General features: G+C 40.0%; 1 protein-coding gene across 1 annotated transcript in view; it reads left to right on the top strand.

Annotated features, from left to right (window-relative positions):
- Positions 1–13,213: 13,213 nt before the first annotated feature.
- The window catches only part of MSH1 (MUTL protein homolog 1), a 221,771-nt gene continuing 213,333 nt past the window's right edge, over positions 13,214–21,651 (top strand). Inside the window, exons 1-3 of the mRNA XM_089995822.1 lie at positions 13,214–13,402; positions 13,617–13,752; positions 13,942–14,039. Coding sequence (XP_089851948.1) covers positions 13,290–13,402; positions 13,617–13,752; positions 13,942–14,039 — 347 coding nt within the window. The 5' untranslated portion in view covers positions 13,214–13,289. The remainder of the gene's footprint in view (positions 13,403–13,616; positions 13,753–13,941; positions 14,040–21,651) is intronic.

Consider the following 21,651-nt stretch of genomic DNA (forward strand, 5'->3'; position numbering starts at 1 on the left):
ATAGAATCAACTGGATTGCCATATCTGCGTGTTCTCATGTGTCGTTTACGCATGCTTTGAGGTCCTATTTGAGGATTGCAATATTCCTTGTGGCAATAATACGATGCGTAGGATTATATGCTTCTGTGTGGAGTGATACGATGCATATTGCTGATATACATGCTTGTGCCCATATTGTGGCTACTGACTCCAAGGCGGTCAATTGTTCGGAGCATTCAATTGTATTGATGCATGTATCATTGACTGAGGTGTCTGTTGAGGACCTGATCTCCAAAGGATTATCTGCGAGGGCGTGTATGATCAAGACCAGGTAACCGACTAGCGTGGTAGATTCTCTGTGAGGATGTACACTGTCCACGAACGGGTAGCCGCAAAGACGGTGAACTCCTGTGAGGAAGTGTATGGTCCAAGACCAGGTATACCATCTAGGGCGGAAGTCCTTGTGAGGTTATACATTTCCCCGACCAGGTGATCCGGCGTTGATCTTGTTGATTGTAATAGTGGCTATCGACCCTGAGAGCGGTCATTTGTGTTGATGCGTGTATCACAATGATTTGCATTGTATATAGCATTTGTCGATGATCGAGTTCTCAAAGGTTTCTCTGTGTGGGTATGTATGATCAAGATCAGGTAACCGACTAGAGTGGTAGATTCTCCGTGAGGATATACGCTGTCCACGAACTGGTAGCCGCAAAGACGGTGAACTCCTATGAGGAAGTGTGTGGTCTAAAACCAGGTATACCATCTAGGGCGGAATTCCTTGTGAGGTTGTACATTTCCCAGATCAGGTAATCTCGGGTAATCTGGCCAGAGCGGTAGAATCTCTGTGAGGATGTACACTGTCCACGAACGGGTAGCCGCAAAGACGGTGAACTCCTGTGAGGAAGTGTACGGTCAAGACTAGGTATACCCTCTAGGGTGGATCTTATGTTTTTGCTTACCATAAAAAGTTATGGTGAGCTGTGTTGATCTTCTGAGATCAATTGGATAGCCTGTTATGAATCTATAGTTTTGGCTTTCTGTTTTAGCATGATTACATGCTGAACCCTGAGGTGAGAATCAGATCTTTATTTGATTCTAGAGCATGTTTTAGACCTTCTATAGAAGGGTGGGGTTTTCTGGGAATGTATGAGTCATAGCATGTGTCAGTGGGCCGCATAAGGTCTTGAGAGATGAGAATAGATTAAGGTTGTTCAGGACAATGCGTTTGTTAGATATAGTGAGAGCGACAAACGATGACTTGATAATGATTATATGCAGAGACCTCGTTCTAGGTACGAGAACAAGCTAGTTGTGTGGTAGTTCACAACCTACGATTAATTGAATCGTATGCTGCGTTTGTCAGTTGCACTGCTTACTGTTTGCACTACTTACGCGCTTTCACTGCTGACTCGCTTGCAGTACTTACTCGCTCGCACTACTTATTCGCTTATACTACTTACACGATTGCACCATTTACCTGCTTGCATTGCTTACCTGTTTAACTGCATATCTGCTTTAAACTGCGTAACATACTGAATTAAATGTACTTAATTTAGTTTCCTATGGTCTCTCTTGTGCACCTACTAGTTTTTCGCGAAACTAACCCATTCTATGGGTACAAGTGATGATTAGGTACACCACGGGTGATGACGTGATTGCAAGATTACTTCAAGACTTCTACTTCCTGTTCTTAGCTCGCGTTCTGGACGTTTTGGGTTTGTAACGGATTTTCCTTGGGGATACCTGAATTTTGTGAGTTTTGGTTCTTTTAGCTAACATGCCCAAAGTTGTCTGCTTGTCTTCTGATTTAACAAAAAAAAAATCTTCTGCTGATTTCATAAGCAAAACTCTAAAGGAAGAAGATATTTCTAGTCTCTTGCCTGTTTTTCTGAAAAGGTTCGCAAGTTTGAAATTTGGGGCGTTACACGTTATGCAACCTAAACAATCATATTTAAGTATGTATTTTAGGTGATATGAGAAGTTAAATGAATAGCCAAAAGAATATGTACTGTAGTCATATATTAAAATGCCCGAACAGTTACATGAGCATGTAATTTGGTAACGATTTAAACACATGAACAATCTTGTATAACCATACATTTCGGTAACACTTCATAAGCATAAACAATCCTATCTAACATGCTTTTCGGTAACACCTTATAGTCATGCACAACCACATATGACATGTATTTTCGGTCTCACTATATAAGCATGAACGGTTGTATATAATATGCATTTTGGTGACACTTTATAGAGCACAACAGTCGATTACAAACTTGAACTTGGCACTTTATAAAGCATATCAGTCACCTAAACAGTCCTATGACAGTCATCTAAGCAGTCCTATGACAGTCATATAAGCAGTCCAAAAAAATTAGTCATTTGACTGTCCAAAAATTCAAGTTTACAGGAATTCGAAAATCAGATTTATAACAGTCCGAATTTCAGACTTATAATAATCCAAAAAATCAGACTTATCACGGTTCGGAAAACAGTCATATGAGTGTCCAACAAAGTCATATGACAGTCCGAAAAACTGTCATATATTGTCCCAGTTAATAGTCATATGACAGCCCCGAAAATCTATCATATATCAGTCCAAATATTAGTTATAGTCCCGAAAAACTGTCATATAACAGTCCAGAAAACTGTCATATATTAGCCCAAAAATCTGTTATAAAACCTGCAGATTGGACTTCATAAATACATGCATCCTTTCTCCCCTATTTTTTTTTGAAGCTGCCCAGCTGACAACAGTCGGCTGGGCTCTTTTCTGTTGAGAATCGGCCTAGCTGACTGCAGTCGACTGGGATGGATTCTATCTGTTGTCAGGCGACCCCCTACATTTAGGTGTATCGTTACTTGAAAAGAAAAAAAAGAATTAATGCATGATAAAACTGCACATATATCTAAAAATGAATTCAAAATCCCCCCATATATATAAAACCCTGCGGCAGTCATGGTTTGGGTCAAATTTGACCCCAACCATAGCTGCACTTTGGGTTCATGAATATGCATTCACATATGCATATGCGCATGAGCAACCCCTTCATGATATATAAAAGAAAAATCATACAACTATGGGCATGGGAAAAATGTTTGAATATAGACTTACTATCATTTAAATCCACAGATCTGGACCAAATCTGCTCCTCTATGGTGATCCGCAGATCAGTCCACGATTACAGTCGGCAGATTTCTCCGTACACATAGTGGAAAAGATCTGTCCTTATGAACAGTGGGACTGATGTTGTAATGCCCCAAAATCGTGGACTTGAAACCTTTTACGAAAAAGGTTGAAAGCTTTGAAATCGATTATTTATCAGAGTTTGAAACAGGAGTTCAGCGGAAATCATGTTTAAAATAGAAAGTCCCTAGACTTTAGGCGCATTACAACACAAACTTCCCTTTACAACCTGATTTGCAACTCAAGTATATATTTTATTGAAATGAAAAGAAAAACGAAGTTTTGGTAACACAATTTTAGTAATCCAAAGTTTTAATAAGAAGAGATACTTTCAAAGAAACTTTATACCACAATTACCAAAAGTGTCCTCAGGAGCGTAATGTCAGGAAGAGCGCCTCGCCTTGAACGCATCACGTCATCGTGCCATCGCAAGCTGTCTCAACCTGTTCACCACCGGCCCATGAAATGAGTCAGTCTCACAAGAGACTAGTAGGGGTGCAAAAGACAAGAAGGAACAAATGCTGTAATAAGCAAGATATCCGCTAGATCAAGCAGGAAAAAGCAAGACTAGCAGATCTAACCGAACTTACTCTGGAGTAAGTAAAACTCTAATAAGCAAACAACTAAATACAAGAGCGGCGAGGACCATAGTGCTAAACAAGTAACTATAGTAATCCAACAGATACTATAGGTGAAGAGTAACTAACTCTATCCAACAGTCAAACAAAGCAATTGAATAAAACAAGCATTCATAACGATGCTCGCAATATATACAATTACCATTAGATGGTTCAGTCTATCGGCAAGTAACTACGTTAATCGTAAGGCACAAGCTATTGCATCACAAGCAATTCATAAGCTACACATGATAAGCAATCATACGGTAGTAGTGATATCACAATATGTAACAAGTAACATAATGCTAGTATTATAAGTAATTGACTAGTATGATAAGCTAGTTATTACTTAAGTAAAGAACTGCGTAAACAGTTTAACCAACTAGAGTAATGCCTCGACAGACATGCATAACTCAACGAGTAACATACTGAACTATAAGGTAAACAAGCAAGCAATCAATTCACGTCACAACACAAATATCTCATAATCATGTGTGTAAGTTATATCTTATCTCATTATGAGCAGGCCGTTGTGGGTACGCACAAACAAAAACGTAGAAACAACCGAGATCGATTCGAGGGTCCATTATGCTATGTATTTTATTATACCCCGAATGACTGACTGAGTCCACTCCTAAGGAGACAACCAATGGCCAAGAGAGTAAGTCCCAAAGGTAATACTTGGCATATGGATACATCCAACTTCTGCAGAAGTGCCAAGCGACTACCACCTACGCTAATTATGATAGCCCCATTTTTCCTAACCTCCGATGACTGGGGAAGCCGAATCTTTGCCCATAATAGCCATTAATAGCCTATCCATCGGAGTTTTGTACCATCCATCCTCTCTCTTGATGAACCATCCCGAACGGGCACGATGGGGGGTTTCTTAACCACCGTCCCATTCTACATGCTCTGGTCTTTCGACTCACTCGAGAATCTTGCTTGTGAAGGCGCATAATTATCATTATGTGAATTATACGCACCATTGTGCGTTTGAGGTAACCACAACTCTCATCCTACTCATCGCAGTACGTAACGTACCTGTTTAAAAGTACAACCACGATGAGAGGGGTCAACTCATAGTGAGGGTAAAAACATCACTCTTTTGTGATCTCAAACACGTGCCATTGCACGTTCGAGGTAAACATAGACTTCTCATCCTACTCATCGTAGTACACAACGTACCTGTTCAAAAGTACAACCACGATGAGAGGGGCATGGATATCTCAGAAGCAATCCATAATCTCGCGAAAGAAGGAAGTGCGCCAACTATTTTGGTTTGACCAGAAAGCCTAGAAACTAGGTCTCGCATCAGAAGTGATGTAATGCCGATCTAGCGATGACGCAAGTACCTCGATAGGATTCTCGCCCTACTCGTGCACAGGTTCCTAAACAGGGTTATCCGAGTCATATCGGATAGGTGAACTGAAGTTGTAACACACCTCTCCTAAATACATCGATTTGGGAGATCTGACCGCTATCTCGTGAAAGGCTTTCGAAATCTGCTTTGCAAAACTATACGTTTCGAAAATAGGTTGGTGCTTAAAAAGTCATCCTTTGGAGAACCAAGTGCATAAGTGTGCATCGTGTCTTTTAAGACAACTGAACAAGTTGAAATATGCTCGAAGCTGCACTCTGGGAGTGCAAGCTGACAAGGGGCAAACCCGTGCACATCATGGTGTCGTGGCAAAACGTGGAGCAAGACTCGACGTGCGAAACTGCACCGCGAGGGTAAAACACTAGAGCAACACACAAGGTATGAAATCATACCTCGATCATCGAAACACACAAGCAGGCAACTACGTAAGCAACTCACGAGGTATGGAATCCTATCTTGATTAAGTAAGTGCAAAAGATGACTCGTGAAGCATGGAGTTGTACCTCGATAAAACGATAAGCGTAAGCAAGTAAAAGAGCATACGACAGAGATAAAAATACATGCATGAACAGAACATATGCACGAAGTTCGACAACAAAGTAAGGACGAACAACACATATAAAAAGTATGTGCAAAAGCAAGCATGACTACTACAGGAAAGTAAGGTAGTAAGTAGTAAGGCCATGGCGCATAAAGCGCGGGGCAACAGAAAAGTAGATGCAGAAAGTAAAGTGCGAGAACGTAAATGAGGACCAGGATTGCATCCTGGAGTAAAAAGGCATACAAGTAAATGCCATGGCACAAAGCGCGGGGCAACAGAAAAGTAAAATACAAAAATGTAGAGAGGACAAGGATCGCGAAATCGCGTCCTTGAGTTAAAAGACATGAAATGTAAGGACATGAATTAAAAGCCTGGGCACATATAGCACGACAACAACAGGAAAGGAAAGTGCAAGAAAAGTAAAGAGCACAAGGATCGCGAAACCGCGTCTTTGAATTAAAAGACATACGTATATATTTTATAGGTATACATATATCATCATCCTCTTTTAGTTATCTTTCCTTATTTTAACATTTATCCGTTCATTGTCCTTTTACGCAAGAATCCCCTACCTTGAGGGGTTGCGGGTCCTCGTACGCCTGCGGCGTAGGTAAGCGCAAGCTCGAGCCACGAAGGTGAGCTGTATCCACCGTTCAACCTGGAAAGCTTAGAACATTAGTAATATGCCATAATACAAAAGAGAAGCAGGTTCGGTAAGACCTGCTGTAGTACCGGATCACAAGGGTAGGCAAGGAGCTCAACTCCTTGCAGAAAGGCAACAAAGGCAGCAAGGCCTCCTGCCTGCAGGAGGCAGAGGCCAGAACTTTGCATCCTGCCGACAAGGGTGCCTGAGGCAGGGGCCTTAACCCTGCTTGGCAAAAAGCAGCAGAGGCAGGGAGCAGGGGTTTCCTGCCTGCCAAAACAGAGAAAGGCAGGAGAGGGAGCAGAGGCTCCCTGCCGAACCTGCCACAACAGGACAGGGGGTGACACCCCCTGTCAGAACACAAACCAGGACAGGGGCGCAACCCCCTGTTGGGAAAGAGACAAGCAGTGGTTCTGCCCCTGCCGACAGAAAGATCACGGCTTCGCCCCCTACCGGGAAATAAACAAGATGCAGGGGAGCTGCGACCCTCTGCCAGGAAGCAACAGGAGAGTAGGGCTCTTAGGCCCCTGCTGAGGAACAACAGAGGGCAGGGGAAGCTTCTCCCCCTACCGGGAAACAACAAGAAAGTAGGGGGCCTCGCCCTCTGCTGGGACACAAATGCAGGGGGAGCTTCGCCCCCTGCAGGCAAGCACAAAGACAGGGGGAACAGAGCCCCCTGCCGAGAAAGAAAGCGACAGGGGGTGGAGCCCCCTGCCGACGAGAGGCGATGACAGGGGGCTCAGCCCCCCTGTCGATCGACTCCAAAAGGAAGGCAGGGGGGGTTAACCCCCTGCCGACAAGAGGCGACGACAGGGGGCTCAACCCCCCTGTCGATCAACCCTACACAAAGGAGAAGAAGAAGAGGGGGTGGTTTTACCTTGGAAGACCACGACGACGGGGGATGTCGCCGGTGAGCGATGCCGGACGTGAGCACTGAGGAAGCAACAACGGATGTCGGTCGAGGCTATCGACGCGAGAGGAGAGAGGAAGAGCAGAGGTGGTGGTGTTGTTGCCTAGCGACATTGCTCGTTGACGACGGCAAGCCAGGAAAGGCGACGAGGAGACTCCGACGTCGAGGTCTCTGGCGCAGCCGACGGTCGGATGGAAAGAGCAACGACAGTGGTGGCGTTGACCAGATGCAAGGAGGAAGAAGGCGACGGGAACAGGGGGGTCGCTGGCACTCGGAGGTCGGTGGCAATTCCGATCGCCGACGTCTGCAAGGAAAGGCCGAAGACGGGAGGCATAGCAGAGGTCGCCAGAGCGGAAGGTGGAGGTGGTGGGTCGCTGGCTCCCACACAACAAAGAAAAGGAAGGTGGTGGCTGACGGAGGGTCGCCGGCGATAGTGAACGTTGGTGGCCGCAGCGGGGAACGAGAGGAGACAGGAGAGGAGAGAGAAGGGGCGAGGGCTTTTGCCCCTCGCCCGAGGCGCCTGCGTCTTTTAAAAGACGCAGGTTCTCGAGGCTTTGAGAACCCGAGTCAGCGTCAGGCTCGGGTCCGAGTTAGACTCAGACCCGGGCTTGACACGACGGACCAAGCCTCGACACGTGTCTCACACGTGCAGGGCTCATGTCCGACACGGGATTTTTTCCCCAAGGCTTTACAGATGTACATAAATCAAAATAGCGTGCACATGCCGAAATAGAATTTGTTGACTGATTTACCATTACATGTATATATATATATATACATATATACACACGTAGGCATATATGTGTTTATATGTATATGTATATATATATATATATATTGGCTGAAAAAGAAAGAAAATCATCTCTCATATATATATATATACATATATATGTATTAGATACGAATATACATAATCGATGTGTCGTGTATATACCTATATATGCATATCTGATGTTTTTGTGTTTCCATTTTTTCTTGTTTTTCCTTTCCACTAAAACATTACATAAACTTGACCTAAGCTATTTCTCCCCGTTCGAATCGATAGAGAAACCCGTACCTTTGTTGAAGTTTGAAAAAGACTGAAAAAAAAATATCGGACGATCAGAGAGGAAGAGGGCCTTCTCCTTCTTCTTCTCTTTTTTCCTCTCTTTCTCCTCTCTGCACGATTTTTCATCTCTCTTTCTCTTTCTCTCTTTCTTTCTTTCCCTTTTTTTTGAGGGTTTTATAGAGGAGGGAATCCTCTAAAGGGTGACACCCCTCTAGGGTTTTCCATATAGGTTTGGAAATAGAGCTTTCCCATGTGAGACTCTATCTCCAACCCTTCTTTCCTAATTTCTCTTTGTTGACTTTTTTTTTCTACTTTTCCTTCTTTCCTTTTTTTTTCTTCTTTACTCACTTATTGTAACGCCTCAAAATTTCAAACTTGCGAACTCTTCAGAAAACATGCAAGAGACTGCCATGCTCTCCCTCTCTCTTTTTCGATGTCTTTATTAGGTAGGGGCCTCGGGCCCTGCCATTTGATGTCCATCAGGGCCTTGATCCCTACCATTCACTTTGTTTAGATAGGCAAGGGTCTCAACCTCTGCCATTCAAAGACCGTTAGGCACCTCCCCTTGTTGTTCGATATATTGTCAGGCAGGGGATGAGGTTTCTGCCATTTAAAGTCAAACTGACAGGGGTTGAGGCCCCTGCCATTCAAAGTCTGTCAGGCAAAGACCTTGGCCCCAGTTGTTCATTCATCTCTGTCAGGCAGAGGCCTCGGCCCCTTTTGTTCGCGAGGTTGTCAAGCAGGGGCTTTGTCCCCCGCCGTCTGTTTAGTTTCGTCAGGCAAGGGCCTCAGCCTCTGCCATTTGATGTTCGTCAGGTAGGGGTGAGGCCCATGCCATTTGATGTTTTGTTCGATAGTTTTCGTCAGACAGGGGCCTTGGCTCCTGTCACTCATCAGATTCCATACGATAGGGGTCACAACTTCTGCCGCTCATGCTTTCCACCGACAGTGCATACCCTACCACTTCCTTTTATGTTCTTTATATAACTATGGCATAATAGTTTTCACACTTTTGTAGATTTACGCATCGGGTATCGCTCGTGCCTCGTGGCCTGAGTCCTACATCACCTACACTCGTAACAACGACGTAACATCCCGAGGTAGGGAAAAGTTGCACAAGAATTTTGGATGAATTAAATAAACTATAAGGATTCTAAGATATAATAATTGATATTTCATACATGTGTATGTGTAGAGCAATATAACTTGTGATTGCCTGTTTTTTATTTCCTCATTCTTATTCTTTTAAAAAATCCATGCTTGATGTATTTTATATGGGTAGGCTCATTTCTACGACAATTCCTATTACTATGTTTTTGTACTTGCTCGTTGTTGTGATTACACTATAGATGTTTAGTTTGTTATTATACATTGGATCTTGATGCGGGCCTCGTGCAAGCCTCGTAGGATATGCAAGTGCGCGTATCATATTTTGTGTTTTTCAAAAATATACAAAATTGGGTACATGCGCCAAAATCTCAAGAAGAGGATCTTCCTAGTGCAAGGCTCAACTTCTTGAGCACAAATCCTGCTTTTAAAGTGAATATTTTATCTGTGCGTTATTAGATGCTACTAAATGTACCCCGAGTCGATTACTCGAAGGAAATTATTGGATCCACAACCATCCCAAGACTTGTTTGAGATTTTTGATTTTTGTAGTGATTAAGCATGCCAATTATATTTCTGCTTTTAAGTCATAAAAAACAATGTGATGAGTTATCCTTCGAGAAACCCATAACCTACTATCGTAGCCGTACCCTGAGTCAAGTATGGTATATACATTACGATAGGAAGTATGAAAGGTCGTTGAGTACCTCGAAGTGTGCAATGAGCACTTTGTTGAAATAAAAAATAATAATGATGTTCGCCTCCATAGGCCAGATGCTCAATGATCAATGGATGACAAGTTTGAACTAAATGAATTGCAACACATTCAAAGTTTCCCTCTCATCGTAGCCATATATCTAAATAGGTACGGGTGTACTTTTGGACAAGTACATCATGTTGGTGTTACGATGTTTGTATGATGAGGTCATGACAACCTCAAAGTGTGCATGTAGCACAATGATGACATCACATAAATGATGACAATTCGTCTTCATAGGAAAGATCCTCGAGTGGGTCTAACAGACCAAAGCATGTAGAATAGGACGGCGGTTAAGAAACCCCCGTTGTACCAATTTGACTTTCATGGTTCATCAAGGGCGAGGATAGATGGTACAAAAACTTTGATGGACAGGTTGTTAACAACCACCCCACAGACAAAACACTCGGCTTCCTCAGTCATCGAAGTTAGGAAAATTGAGATCACCATAATTTTTCCTAGGTGGTAACTCTCATGTACTTTTGTAGAAGTTGGATGCATCCATAGGCCACAAATGTCTTTGGTGATTTACTCTCTTGGTCACTGACCATCTCCTTAGGAGCGAACTCAGTCAGCCATTCAGGTTAATGAAAAACACTTAACATAATAAACCCCCGGTTCGGTCTGGCTAGTTTTACGTTTCATGTCAGTGCGTACCCACAAGCTAGTTAATATCAAAACTTAAAGAATATATTGTTCACTATAATTGTAGAGTAATTGAGATTCATACTACTTATAATGTTGTTTGTATCTTGTAAAGAATGTCTACTTCAGGACAATAGATATTTGCATATGTTTCACCTGCTAGAGTAGATTATACATTTTAATTATTGTTTTTAATGAAATAAACGGCTTATCTCATGAATGTCTTGCTTTATTTTATTACACATTGTCTATTCGTGTACCTACTAGTTCGTTATGAAACTTACTCATTTCATGAACATGTGACGAGTATGACTTTAGAGACAGTCGATGGCACGATGCAACATGGTTCAAGATTTTGTTCTTTTTCTTTTTGATGGCGCCTTGGCTCTAACTTTTGAGTTTTCTTTAGATTTTTTGATTGTGGAAAAAAATGCTTGTTTTTTTTGTAATAAACTCAAATTTCTATTAATAAGTTAGGGTTTTGTTCTGCACTTACCCTGAGTAATGATTTTATGAACGATGATGATTTTTTAGCTAACATGCCTAGAATTTGTTAACTTGTGCTCCTTTTTAAATTGCTTCCGTTGTCGATTTTAAAAGTAAAAACTCTAATCTCTGAAAGTTTTTTCATCAATGTTTTCAAAATTACAAGTTGAAATTTTGGGACGTTACATGTAAGGCACGAGAAGATTAGCAATGTATAAATGTAGATCTAATAAAAACCTACCTAGGCAACCAATTCTTTAGGAAAGAGGTTGGGTGTTGAATACCTTCAATGTTAACCAGTCTCATAAGTTGCTTATTCTCTTAATATTTTTTTTTTCATTTATCTCAATGGAGAAACCATTGAAATATGCTGGAAAAAGAAGAAAAAATGCAAAAAAAAGAAACAGCACAAGAGTCATTTATGCATTTAGGGAGACACCTACTATGAGTCCACGAGTTGATAGGTTTTGATTATAAAACTACCTTAGGAGTAGAGGTTACAATGAAAAAGCGAGAGTTAGGAGAAAGCCAACACTTACCTCTAAACCTAGGACAATATGACATATTTCAGTAATATTACCTTTAAAGGCAGATGTTGGATAGTTGCACCGAAAAGTCATAAGATTCATGGTTTCCCGGTCTTATGTCAAAGAATAGCAAAAGTAAAGAATAAAGCCCTCTCAGCTAAAATCAAATACTGAATAAAACTTACCTAGGGGTAAACAAATGCACTTGAATGTATTCTCATAAAATCTTACTTTTTCAGAGTTTAATAGGACTTTATCAAGTTGTGATTGTGGTTAAAAAGGCTGCATATTCTGCCGTTACATCTCAAGTAAGCACATTTCCTTTGATTTGGGTTTCGAGGCCATGCATAGCTAGCTGGTTGGGGATATAGTCATCGACACTGATTCCTTTCGTAAGACTTTGGAGTTGCTCTTTAAGTTGTATCACTTTTGATATAAAGTGTGTAGCGTATGCTTGTTTGAGAGCCGTCCATACTTCAAACAAGGCTTTCAAGCCTACTACTTGTTGGTTTGGTGGAGAAGAAGGTATGAGTTTGGGTGTCCGTGACCCCAACGATGATTTACCTAACAAGGGACGGCCCATTAAGTGGCCAAGCACTGCATATGAATATGAAGTGGATTGCCATCATTGTCTTTTTGTATATTTTCCACTATTACTCCATGAAAAATCATTCCATCACAATGATGAGAACATTATTTTCGTATGTCTCGTTTCTCACATGCAAGCAAACGTGAGAAAATGCTGCTATGAGATTCAAAAGCACACTACGTTCAGTTTGATGGGCCACGTGAGTTGGGAGCATGAACCATAATCACAAGACGCACTTGTGAGTACGATTCCCATGTAAATGAGAAAATGACTCTCAGCGATCATTTTACTCCTAGAAAACCCTGTGGCTAGATAGAGTCCTTGGCGACAGGATTGGGAGAGGCCCAAGGCTTTTGTGACCTTCCTTTAGATAAAGCTAGAAAACAGTTTCTGAAGGACGTCCACTTCTTGCCAACGGGGGCTCAGCTTGTTTGGTAAAAGCTGTTAGTGCGCTTCACCCTGTGTCGGGACGTTGCAAGTTCAAATCCCAATGGATGTGTATATCTCGTGGGGGTCTGAGCTTGCCTATAAAAAAAAATGACGTCCACTTTCTTTTTCAGGAAAGTCTTTTTTTTTTTTTCATGTTAAATCCTTCGAGAAGAAGTCGACGCAATTCGTCCAGCGATAATAATAAACGTTAATATCGCGTTATCTTTGCGCATGCGTAGCTGGACGTGTACCTGCCAACACCTAGGCTCAGACTGAGTCTGTTCCGTTCCGTTCCGTTCCAGACAACATCGTCCGAAATATAACTGCACCCGGCCACACAAAATCCCGCCTCTTTTACCCTATTCAACGGACCCTTTCCCTCCATTCTTCTACTTCCCTGCAACGCCCCAAGCCCTCTTCCTCCCTCGCGCACAGCCAGCATGCAATGGATAGCCTTGTCCAAGCCCGCCCTTCTCTCTCTGCCTCGTCTCAGATCGTTCCCTCTCCTATTCTTCCTCTCACGGCACCGCTTTCATCTCCCTCCCTCCCCTCGGTGCGCATTGCTCTCCTTCCTTCCTCTCGCTTCTCCTTCTTTTTTGCTTTATTGGACGGTCACGGGAACCATAAACTGATGTTTTTTTTTGTTTTTTTTGCGGAAAACCTTTTCCCTTTGTTTCGCATTCGCTGCTTAGAAAACCCTAACCCGTCTGCCGATTCACGTCTTTTTTTTTTTGTTTTTTCGTGTTACTTGGCCGCTCGCGGTGCAGGCGGCGCCTGCGCGTTGCGGATTCGATCGGGACTCATAAAATCGCCAGGGAATCCCACAAGGCGACGAAGAGAAGCAAGGATCCAGGACCGCGTCTGCGTGGAGAGGACCACGCACACTTAATCTGGTGGCAAGAAGTGCGACGGATTCATCTCTTCTTCTTCTTTTTTTTTGATTAATTGTATTTGGATTTAAGGTCGTTTGTGTATTTGCGTTTTGTTTCTGGGGTCAGAGCTTTAATTTTCTGTGTTTTGACCGTTGGCCGCGGCCTTCCAATCCAAACACGTTTATTGTTATCGACTGTTTTTTTTTTTTTGGTTTAACAGAGGATGGAGAAGTGCAAGAAACCTTCTTCTTGCCAATTGATCAAAAGGCTAACGTATTCCAATTTGCTTGGGTTGGATAGTACTCTCAAGAATGGGAGGTCAGATGTCTAGACCATCCATTTATTTGTGCCAAATGCATGATTAGCTTATTTAAGCTCCATCTCTATTATTGCTGTTGTCGTTGTTATTTACAATTATTTTTCTTGGTTTCCGACTTTCAGTGTGTGTGTGTGCGTGTGAGAGAGAGATGTAACATCGTACACCCTTGTCATCGAACTGACGAGTGTATGGTTGTGATTATACAACTTCATACAAGTGACCTTACAGGTGTAATCTACATGGTATGTTTAGTAGAAATAGGCTTTTGGATCATCTAATTGTGATATGTGATCAGGTTTTTATTGTAATGAAATGGTGGTCTTCAACAAATGCACAAATAACTCACAAACAAGTGTCTATTGGAGACACTACAAGCATGACCCTTGAAAGGGTATAAAAGAAAGAACACTTGAAAAATAAACAATACTTTATTCATGAACAAAATGCTTAAGAAGCATGAATGGTTTATATTGAAGGGGTTCACCCCTATATATACAAAAAAGTGGAAGAGAGAGGAGAGCTCATTTTGAGCTCTCCAAAAGAGACGTTGGATTCCGACGTCTCTTAATATAGCTGTTGGACTACAGTCCAACAACATTTATTATTATAGCTGTTGGACTATAGTCTAACAACATTTATTATAGCTGTTGGACTACAGTCCAACAGCTATTTGCACAGTCAAGTTCCAACAGGAACTTGACTAGATCAAATATCTAGTTTCTATTGAACTAGATGCTAAAAAGAAAATAAAGCAAAATAGAAAAAGAAAATAATAAAAGAAAATATAATAATATTAAATAATATATATATATATATATATATATATATTACAGTTTACATTTTAACACTCCTCCTCAAACTTACGGTACAATGAGCGAAAGTTTGTCTAAGAGGAAGTGAAATCTGGGAGCAGCGAGAGGCTTGGTGAAAAAGTCTGCTAATTGATATTCTGATGTAACATATGGCAGATCAATGGTTCCATGTAAGTATTCCTCTCTGACATAGTGACAGTCCATCTCAATCTGTTTAGTACGCTCATGGAATGTCCGGTTGCTTGCAATGTAGATCGCACTTTTGTTGTCACAACACATCTTTGAAGCTTGTGTTGCTTTATCTCCCATATCCGCTCGCAATTGTCTCAGCCAAACAACCTCCATAGTGGTGGTTGCCATAGCTCTGTATTCAGCTTTGGTGGAGGAAAGAGAGACTTTCTGCTACTTCTTGCACCTCCACGAAATTAAGGTTTCACCTAGGAACACACAAAAACCAGTAGTTGAGTGTCTATTATTGGGATCACCTCCCCAGTCAGCATCAGTATATGCAATTAAATTTAATGAAGATGAAGCAGACAAGAAGAGTCCTCGTGAAAGAGAGGATTTTAAGTATCTAATAATACGCAAAATCGCTCCCATGTGCACGGAGGTGGGAGCATGCTGAAACTGACTGACTGTATGAACCGCATGAGTTATATCTGGCCTAGTAATGGAAAGATAAGAAAGAGCTCCAACAAGCTGTCTATAAGGAGTAGGATCATCAAGAAGTTATTCATCATCAATTTTCATTTTAACATTGACAACTTCTGGAGTGTCTACTTTCTTATCATCTGTAATTCCAGACCTGGAAACGATATCAAGAGCAAATTTAGATTGAGATATCAAATACCCCCGAGGGGAATAAGCAACTTCAATGCCTAAAAAATATCTTAATAAACCTAAGTCAGTCATTTCAAAGTGAGTTTTAAGAAGAGATTTGATATTTGCAACTCCCTGGTTGTCGCCTCCGGTGATGATCATATCGTCCACATAGAGAAGAAGAATAATGATGCCTGCATCAGATTTCTTAACAAACAAAGCAATGTCAGTTAAACAGGGTTGAAAACCAATATCAAGCATAACATGACTAAATCGGTCATACCAGGCTTTTGGAGCCTGTTTAAGACCATAAAGAGCTTTTTCTAGACGAAGAGCTTTACCCTTAGGGATACTAATACCAGGTGGGGCTTCCATGTATACTTCTTCAACGAGATTCCCATTCAGGAAAACATTTTTGACATCTAATTGAAAGATAGGCCATGTTCTAATGGAGGCCAAGGCTATTAAAGTTCTAATAGTGGTCATACGGGCCACAGGAGCAAATGTTTCTTCATAATCGATGCCATACTCTTGGGCATATCCTTTTGCTACTAAACGGCCTTATATCTTTCCAGGGTCCCATCACTTTTGGTTTTGACTTTGTATACCCACCTACAACCTATAAGTTTCTTACCCGGAGGAATATCTTGTATCGTCCAAGTATTGGCCTTTTCTAGTGCATCCAATTCTATTTTCATGGCTTCTATCCATTCTATATGATTTTTTGCTTGAGATTAGGATGATGGTTCAACATATGATTGTATTAATGTAATTGCGGCCCTATACGTGGGTGAAAAAGATTCATAAGACACAATTTTTTCTGGAGGTTTAGAGATTCTAGATGTTCTTCTAGGTGAGACTTCAGAGTATTTTTGTAATGCACATGGAAGATTTTGCTCTCTACGTCTTAATATTGTAGACTAACATCCCTATGGATTTGCTCTTCATTATCATCATTTTCAACAACAATAGGACTTCGATCATTGTCAAGGTCACATCCAACATCACATTCATTGGATTTTGAAGTTGGATCAATTAAAAACGAGTATTCAGTGACATCCTTCGATTTTTCAAATTCAAAGAAGCTTTCTTTTTCCAAAAAAGATACATTTCTTGACACATATAATTTGTCATTTTCAAAATCGAAACACCTGTAGCCTTTTTGATTATCAGCATATCCTAAAAAGGCACATGGGATTGCACGAGGAGAGAGTTTGTCATTTCTGTTGGTGAAAACAAAACATTTGCATCCAAAGACTCTTAATCTAGAATAATCTGGAGTTAAATTAACAAGCTTTTCTATTGGAGTTGTATTCTTTAATGAGGAAGATGGCATCCTATTAATGAGGTAGGTGGCAGTTAGGACCGCTTCAGCCCAAAAACTTTTTGGAACTTGATTTGCAATTAGCAATGTCCTAGTAGTTTCCATAATGTGTCGATGTTTGCGTTCGGCTAGGCCATTCTGTTGTGGAGTGTGTGGACATGATCTTTGATGTGTAATACCATGTAAATTGAGATAGTCTTTGAATTCATTGGACATAAATTCTCCCCCTGAATCAGTGCGAAAAACAGAAATATTATTTTGAAACTTATTTTTAACCATTTTTTGAAATATTTGGAAGGTAGCAAAGACATCAGATTTATGTTTAAGAAAACAAATCCAAGTATGTCTAGAAAAATCATCAACAAAAATGACATAATATGTATAACCACCTTTGGAAATAACTGGTGCGGGGCCCCAAACATCCGAATGTATTAACTCAAGTGGTCGTGAGGAAACAAAAGTTCTACAAAGAAATGGTAACCTTTTCATTTTGTCAAGAATGCAGTCTTTACAAGAAAAATTTTAAGAATTACAAAATTTTTCCAAACTTGGAAAATATTGAATTCTAGACATATGAGGATGGCCAAGCCTTTTGTGCCATAAATCCAATTCTAATTTCTGAATATTATAACAAAATGCATTCTTGGGTAATTCCAAAAAGTCCATGTAATAAAGTCCTCCTTCTCTATGGCCTTCCCCAATCAGCTTCCCTGACTGGCGATCCTGTACCCAACAACCATGAGAAGAGAATGAGATATTACATCCATAATCAGATATTTGCGAGACAGATAAGAGATTCAAATTAAATTTAGGGATATATCTAACTTCTGGGATAAAAAATCTTTTGGATTTTTGAAGGTTTTCAAAACATCCTATTCCTTTTACTTCAAGAGATGTGCCATCGGCTGTAAAAACCTTTGACACACTTGAGTTATTTTTAAGACATTCAGATAGACTATTAACATTTGGGGTCATATGAAAAGAAGCACCAGAATCTAAAAGCCAAGGAAAGTTACCTGGATGGGAGAAAGATGCAACTGCCGCTCCAGTTGAGGCTTCGGTTGAGGAGGATACCCCTTTGAGAATAGGTTGAAGGATTTCCATCAGTTGAGCCATAGACACAGGTGCATCTTGATCTTTTGACTCAGATTCAACAGATGCAACTCTTTTTTCTTCTCTTCTTTTTAACTTTGGACATTGAGGCCTATAGTGCCCCGGTTCATGACAATGATGACAAATAACTTTTCTTTTATCAAAGTCGCCGTTTTACCTTCCAAAATGAGGCGGCTTGTAAGTACGAGTATGATTCCCCGGTCTAGATACAGCTAAAATGGAGTCATCATAAACTTTTGGAGTACTTTTTCTAAGTCTATTTTCCTCCATAGTGAGCTCTTCTATAGTATCAACAATAAAAGAAATTTTTCCACGATGTAAAATGGCCGATTTGGTGGATTCAAACTCCGGCCTTAGACCATTCACAAATTGATAGAAATGTTCCATATCAAGTTGCTTTTGGCGAAGCTCGATGTCTTCGGCACAATGCCATTTGGGCTCAAGAAGAGCCAACTCTTCCCAAAGTTCGGACAACTCATTATAATATTCTCGAATAGTTTTATCTTTTTGAGTCATTGTCCGAACTTTATCTTGTAAATTGCATACATGTGCAATATCTTTAAGGGAATACATGTTTTTGAGGTATTCCCAAGCCTTATCAGCATGCTCAAACTTAGCTAGACTAGAGCATTTTTTAATGTCTATGCTATTGATGAGCCATGACATAATTTTTGCATGCCCTATCCTCCACTCTTTTCATTTCTTTTATAAGTGGCTAACGCCTTACTCTTCTCTTCTTCCGTTAGAGGAACCTCTTTATCACCCTCTTTCTTGGTAAGAGATAGTTTAGGTTCCAAATCAGAACCATCCACTATACCCCATAAACCTTTTCCCCAAATGTGGTGCTTCATAATCGAAGCCCACATTACATAATTAGTATCATTTAGCTTCATAGGAATGATGGTGATCTTATCATTGTCATCCATCTTTTACAAGGGTAAGAGAGGAATAAATAGGAGGAGAGAGAGAGAGAAAAATAAAAAGAAAAGAAAAAGAGTAGACAAGGGAATAAGAGAGGATACAAAACCAAAATTTTTTGTAGCACAAGTTCGCCTTTCTTCAAACAAATCTTCTTGAGCCAAGAACAAGGTGATGAAACACCTTTTGTAAATGTGGCACGTAAATCGAGGTGGAAACACGTCAAGATCTAAGGATTTCGTAGCTTTGATACCATGTAATGAAATGGTGGTCTTCAACAAATGCACAAATAACTCACAAACAAGTGTCTATTGGAGACACTACAAGCATGACCCTTGAAAGGGTATAAAAGGAAGAACACTTGAAAAATAAATAATACTTTATTCATGAACAAAATGCTTAAGAAGCATGAATGGTTTACATTGAAGGGGTTCACCCCTATATATACAAAAAAGTGGAAGAGAGAGGAGAGCTCATTTTGAGCTCTCCAAAAGAGACGTTGGATTCCAACGTCTCTTAATATAGCTGTTGGACTACAGTCCAACAACATTTATTATTATAGCTGTTGGACTATAGTCCAACAACATTTATTATTATAGCTGTTGGACTATAGTCCAACAACATTTATTATAGCTGTTGGACTACAGTCCAACAGCTATTTGCACAGTCAAGTTCCAACAGGAACTTGACTAGATCAAATATCTAGTTTCTATTGAACTAGATGCTAAAAAGAAAATAAAGAAAAATAGAAAAAGAAAATATAATAATATTAAATAATATATATATATATATTACAGTTTACATTTTAACATTTATAAGGCTTAAAAAATCGAATGCTCAGAGTTTTCATAATTTGAAAGATTCATAAAATCATATTTTTTCACCGAGAATTATGATGCAACACTCAATTCCTAGAAAATGCAACACCCCGATCACATATGTACGGTCAGATGTGACAAACATGGCTTGAAATACTGAAAATCAACACTGTCACCATATGAACGTTAGGTGGAACCAACCTATATATATGTATGTATGTATGCTAGCTTTAGAATATGAGAACTGAGTGCAAAACCAATAATTTCATGGGTTTTTATTTATTTTTCTTAAATCTGATTGTACACATGTGTTCTGTATGGTTGGTTTTATAAGGATCGGCTCTTGGTTCATTTTATTATGATACATAACCCGATGTTTTAAGGCTTGAAAATTGTTGTTTCAAATTTTTCATGCATTTAAAAATCATATTATTCCATCGAAAAAGCATGGTCCAATAGTCGATTTCTAGCAAATGGATTGTGCCGAACACATCTGTAAGGTCGGATTTGCAAAAAAGAGAAAAAGAAAAAAACTGTCAAAAATTTCCTAGTTCATACTCCAGTTCTCATATTCTAATGTGTGTGTGTGTGTGTAATGCTTGGGAATTGCAGTTATTCATGTTCATATCAAGTGAGTGGCTGTGAGGGTAATGTGTTGGACAAAATGGACTTGACAGTTTTCCAATTGTGTCAGTTTTTTTTCATGCTTTATTGTTTTTATTTTACGTGGGGATTCTTTGTCTTATCTCTCTCTGTTTGCACACAAAAAAGTGAAAATGTTGTAGAAATATCATAAATGCCATAAATAGTTATTCTTACATATAAGTAGGGATGCCCAGATGATTGGTTGCATGTTGATTGTAGAACATGATGCACAAAAAGAAATTAAAAAAAGTAGTAGCCAAGATGCCAGCTCGAACGCTTGCAATGTGCTCTTATCATTTTTTTTAAAAAGATGACATCTGCAATTCAATAATGATTTTCATTTTAATCATTCTATTATGCATGGGATGCAATACGTTCTTCACATTTTTGCACTTGGCCTACCAATGGATTTTCTACTAACAAAACAGTATATAAATGATCATGCCGTTCAACTTATACATCCATTTTTCAGTGCTAGGACTGACTTATTTACATGGTGCCATTCTCTTTAGATCAGACATATTGCACCTTTGTATACAATTGAAAGACGGAAAACTTTAATATACCACGTGCGTGGAAAGTTGTAACAAGTACTAATACCATTGTATTGCACCCAAAAGATAAGGACCTTATAAAAAGATGACTTCCATGAAATGCGGTTGACTTGGTGGTCTTGGCTGGAATGATTGAACTAAACCAAGCTATTATTATGAACGACTATGAGCAATTGATGTTCACTCCAGGACATGGAGGACACATGTATCATGTATGCATGTATATGCATATGCCTATTGCATCCATATTCAAGCACGCATTAGTATACGTACATATAATGCACATATGTAGGCATGCACTTGCGCATGCATGTATTATGAAATTACTTTCATGTGAATCTTATCTTGGAAGTAGACATTTAAGGGTTTTGTTCAAGAAGAAAGAAAAGATGATTGGCAGGTCTCCGTGTAAGTTCCAAACAAGTCAGTATAAGGAGGAAACGACTTGAAGTTTAATAAGAACTGAAACACAAATTTTCCATATAATCATTTTGAAATATTTCTAGCTTATGTCTGTATGCGTGCTATTGAAAGTTCCAGTTAGAACACAACCTATTTACTTGTTTTATTGATGAGGTTGGTTATTATTTCTATTTGTCCTTTGACAT

Source organism: Nuphar pumila, chromosome 2 (genome assembly GCF_984573655.1).
Source record: "Nuphar pumila chromosome 2, dmNupPumi1.hap1.1, whole genome shotgun sequence".
Classification (NCBI taxonomy): domain Eukaryota; kingdom Viridiplantae; phylum Streptophyta; class Magnoliopsida; order Nymphaeales; family Nymphaeaceae; genus Nuphar; species Nuphar pumila.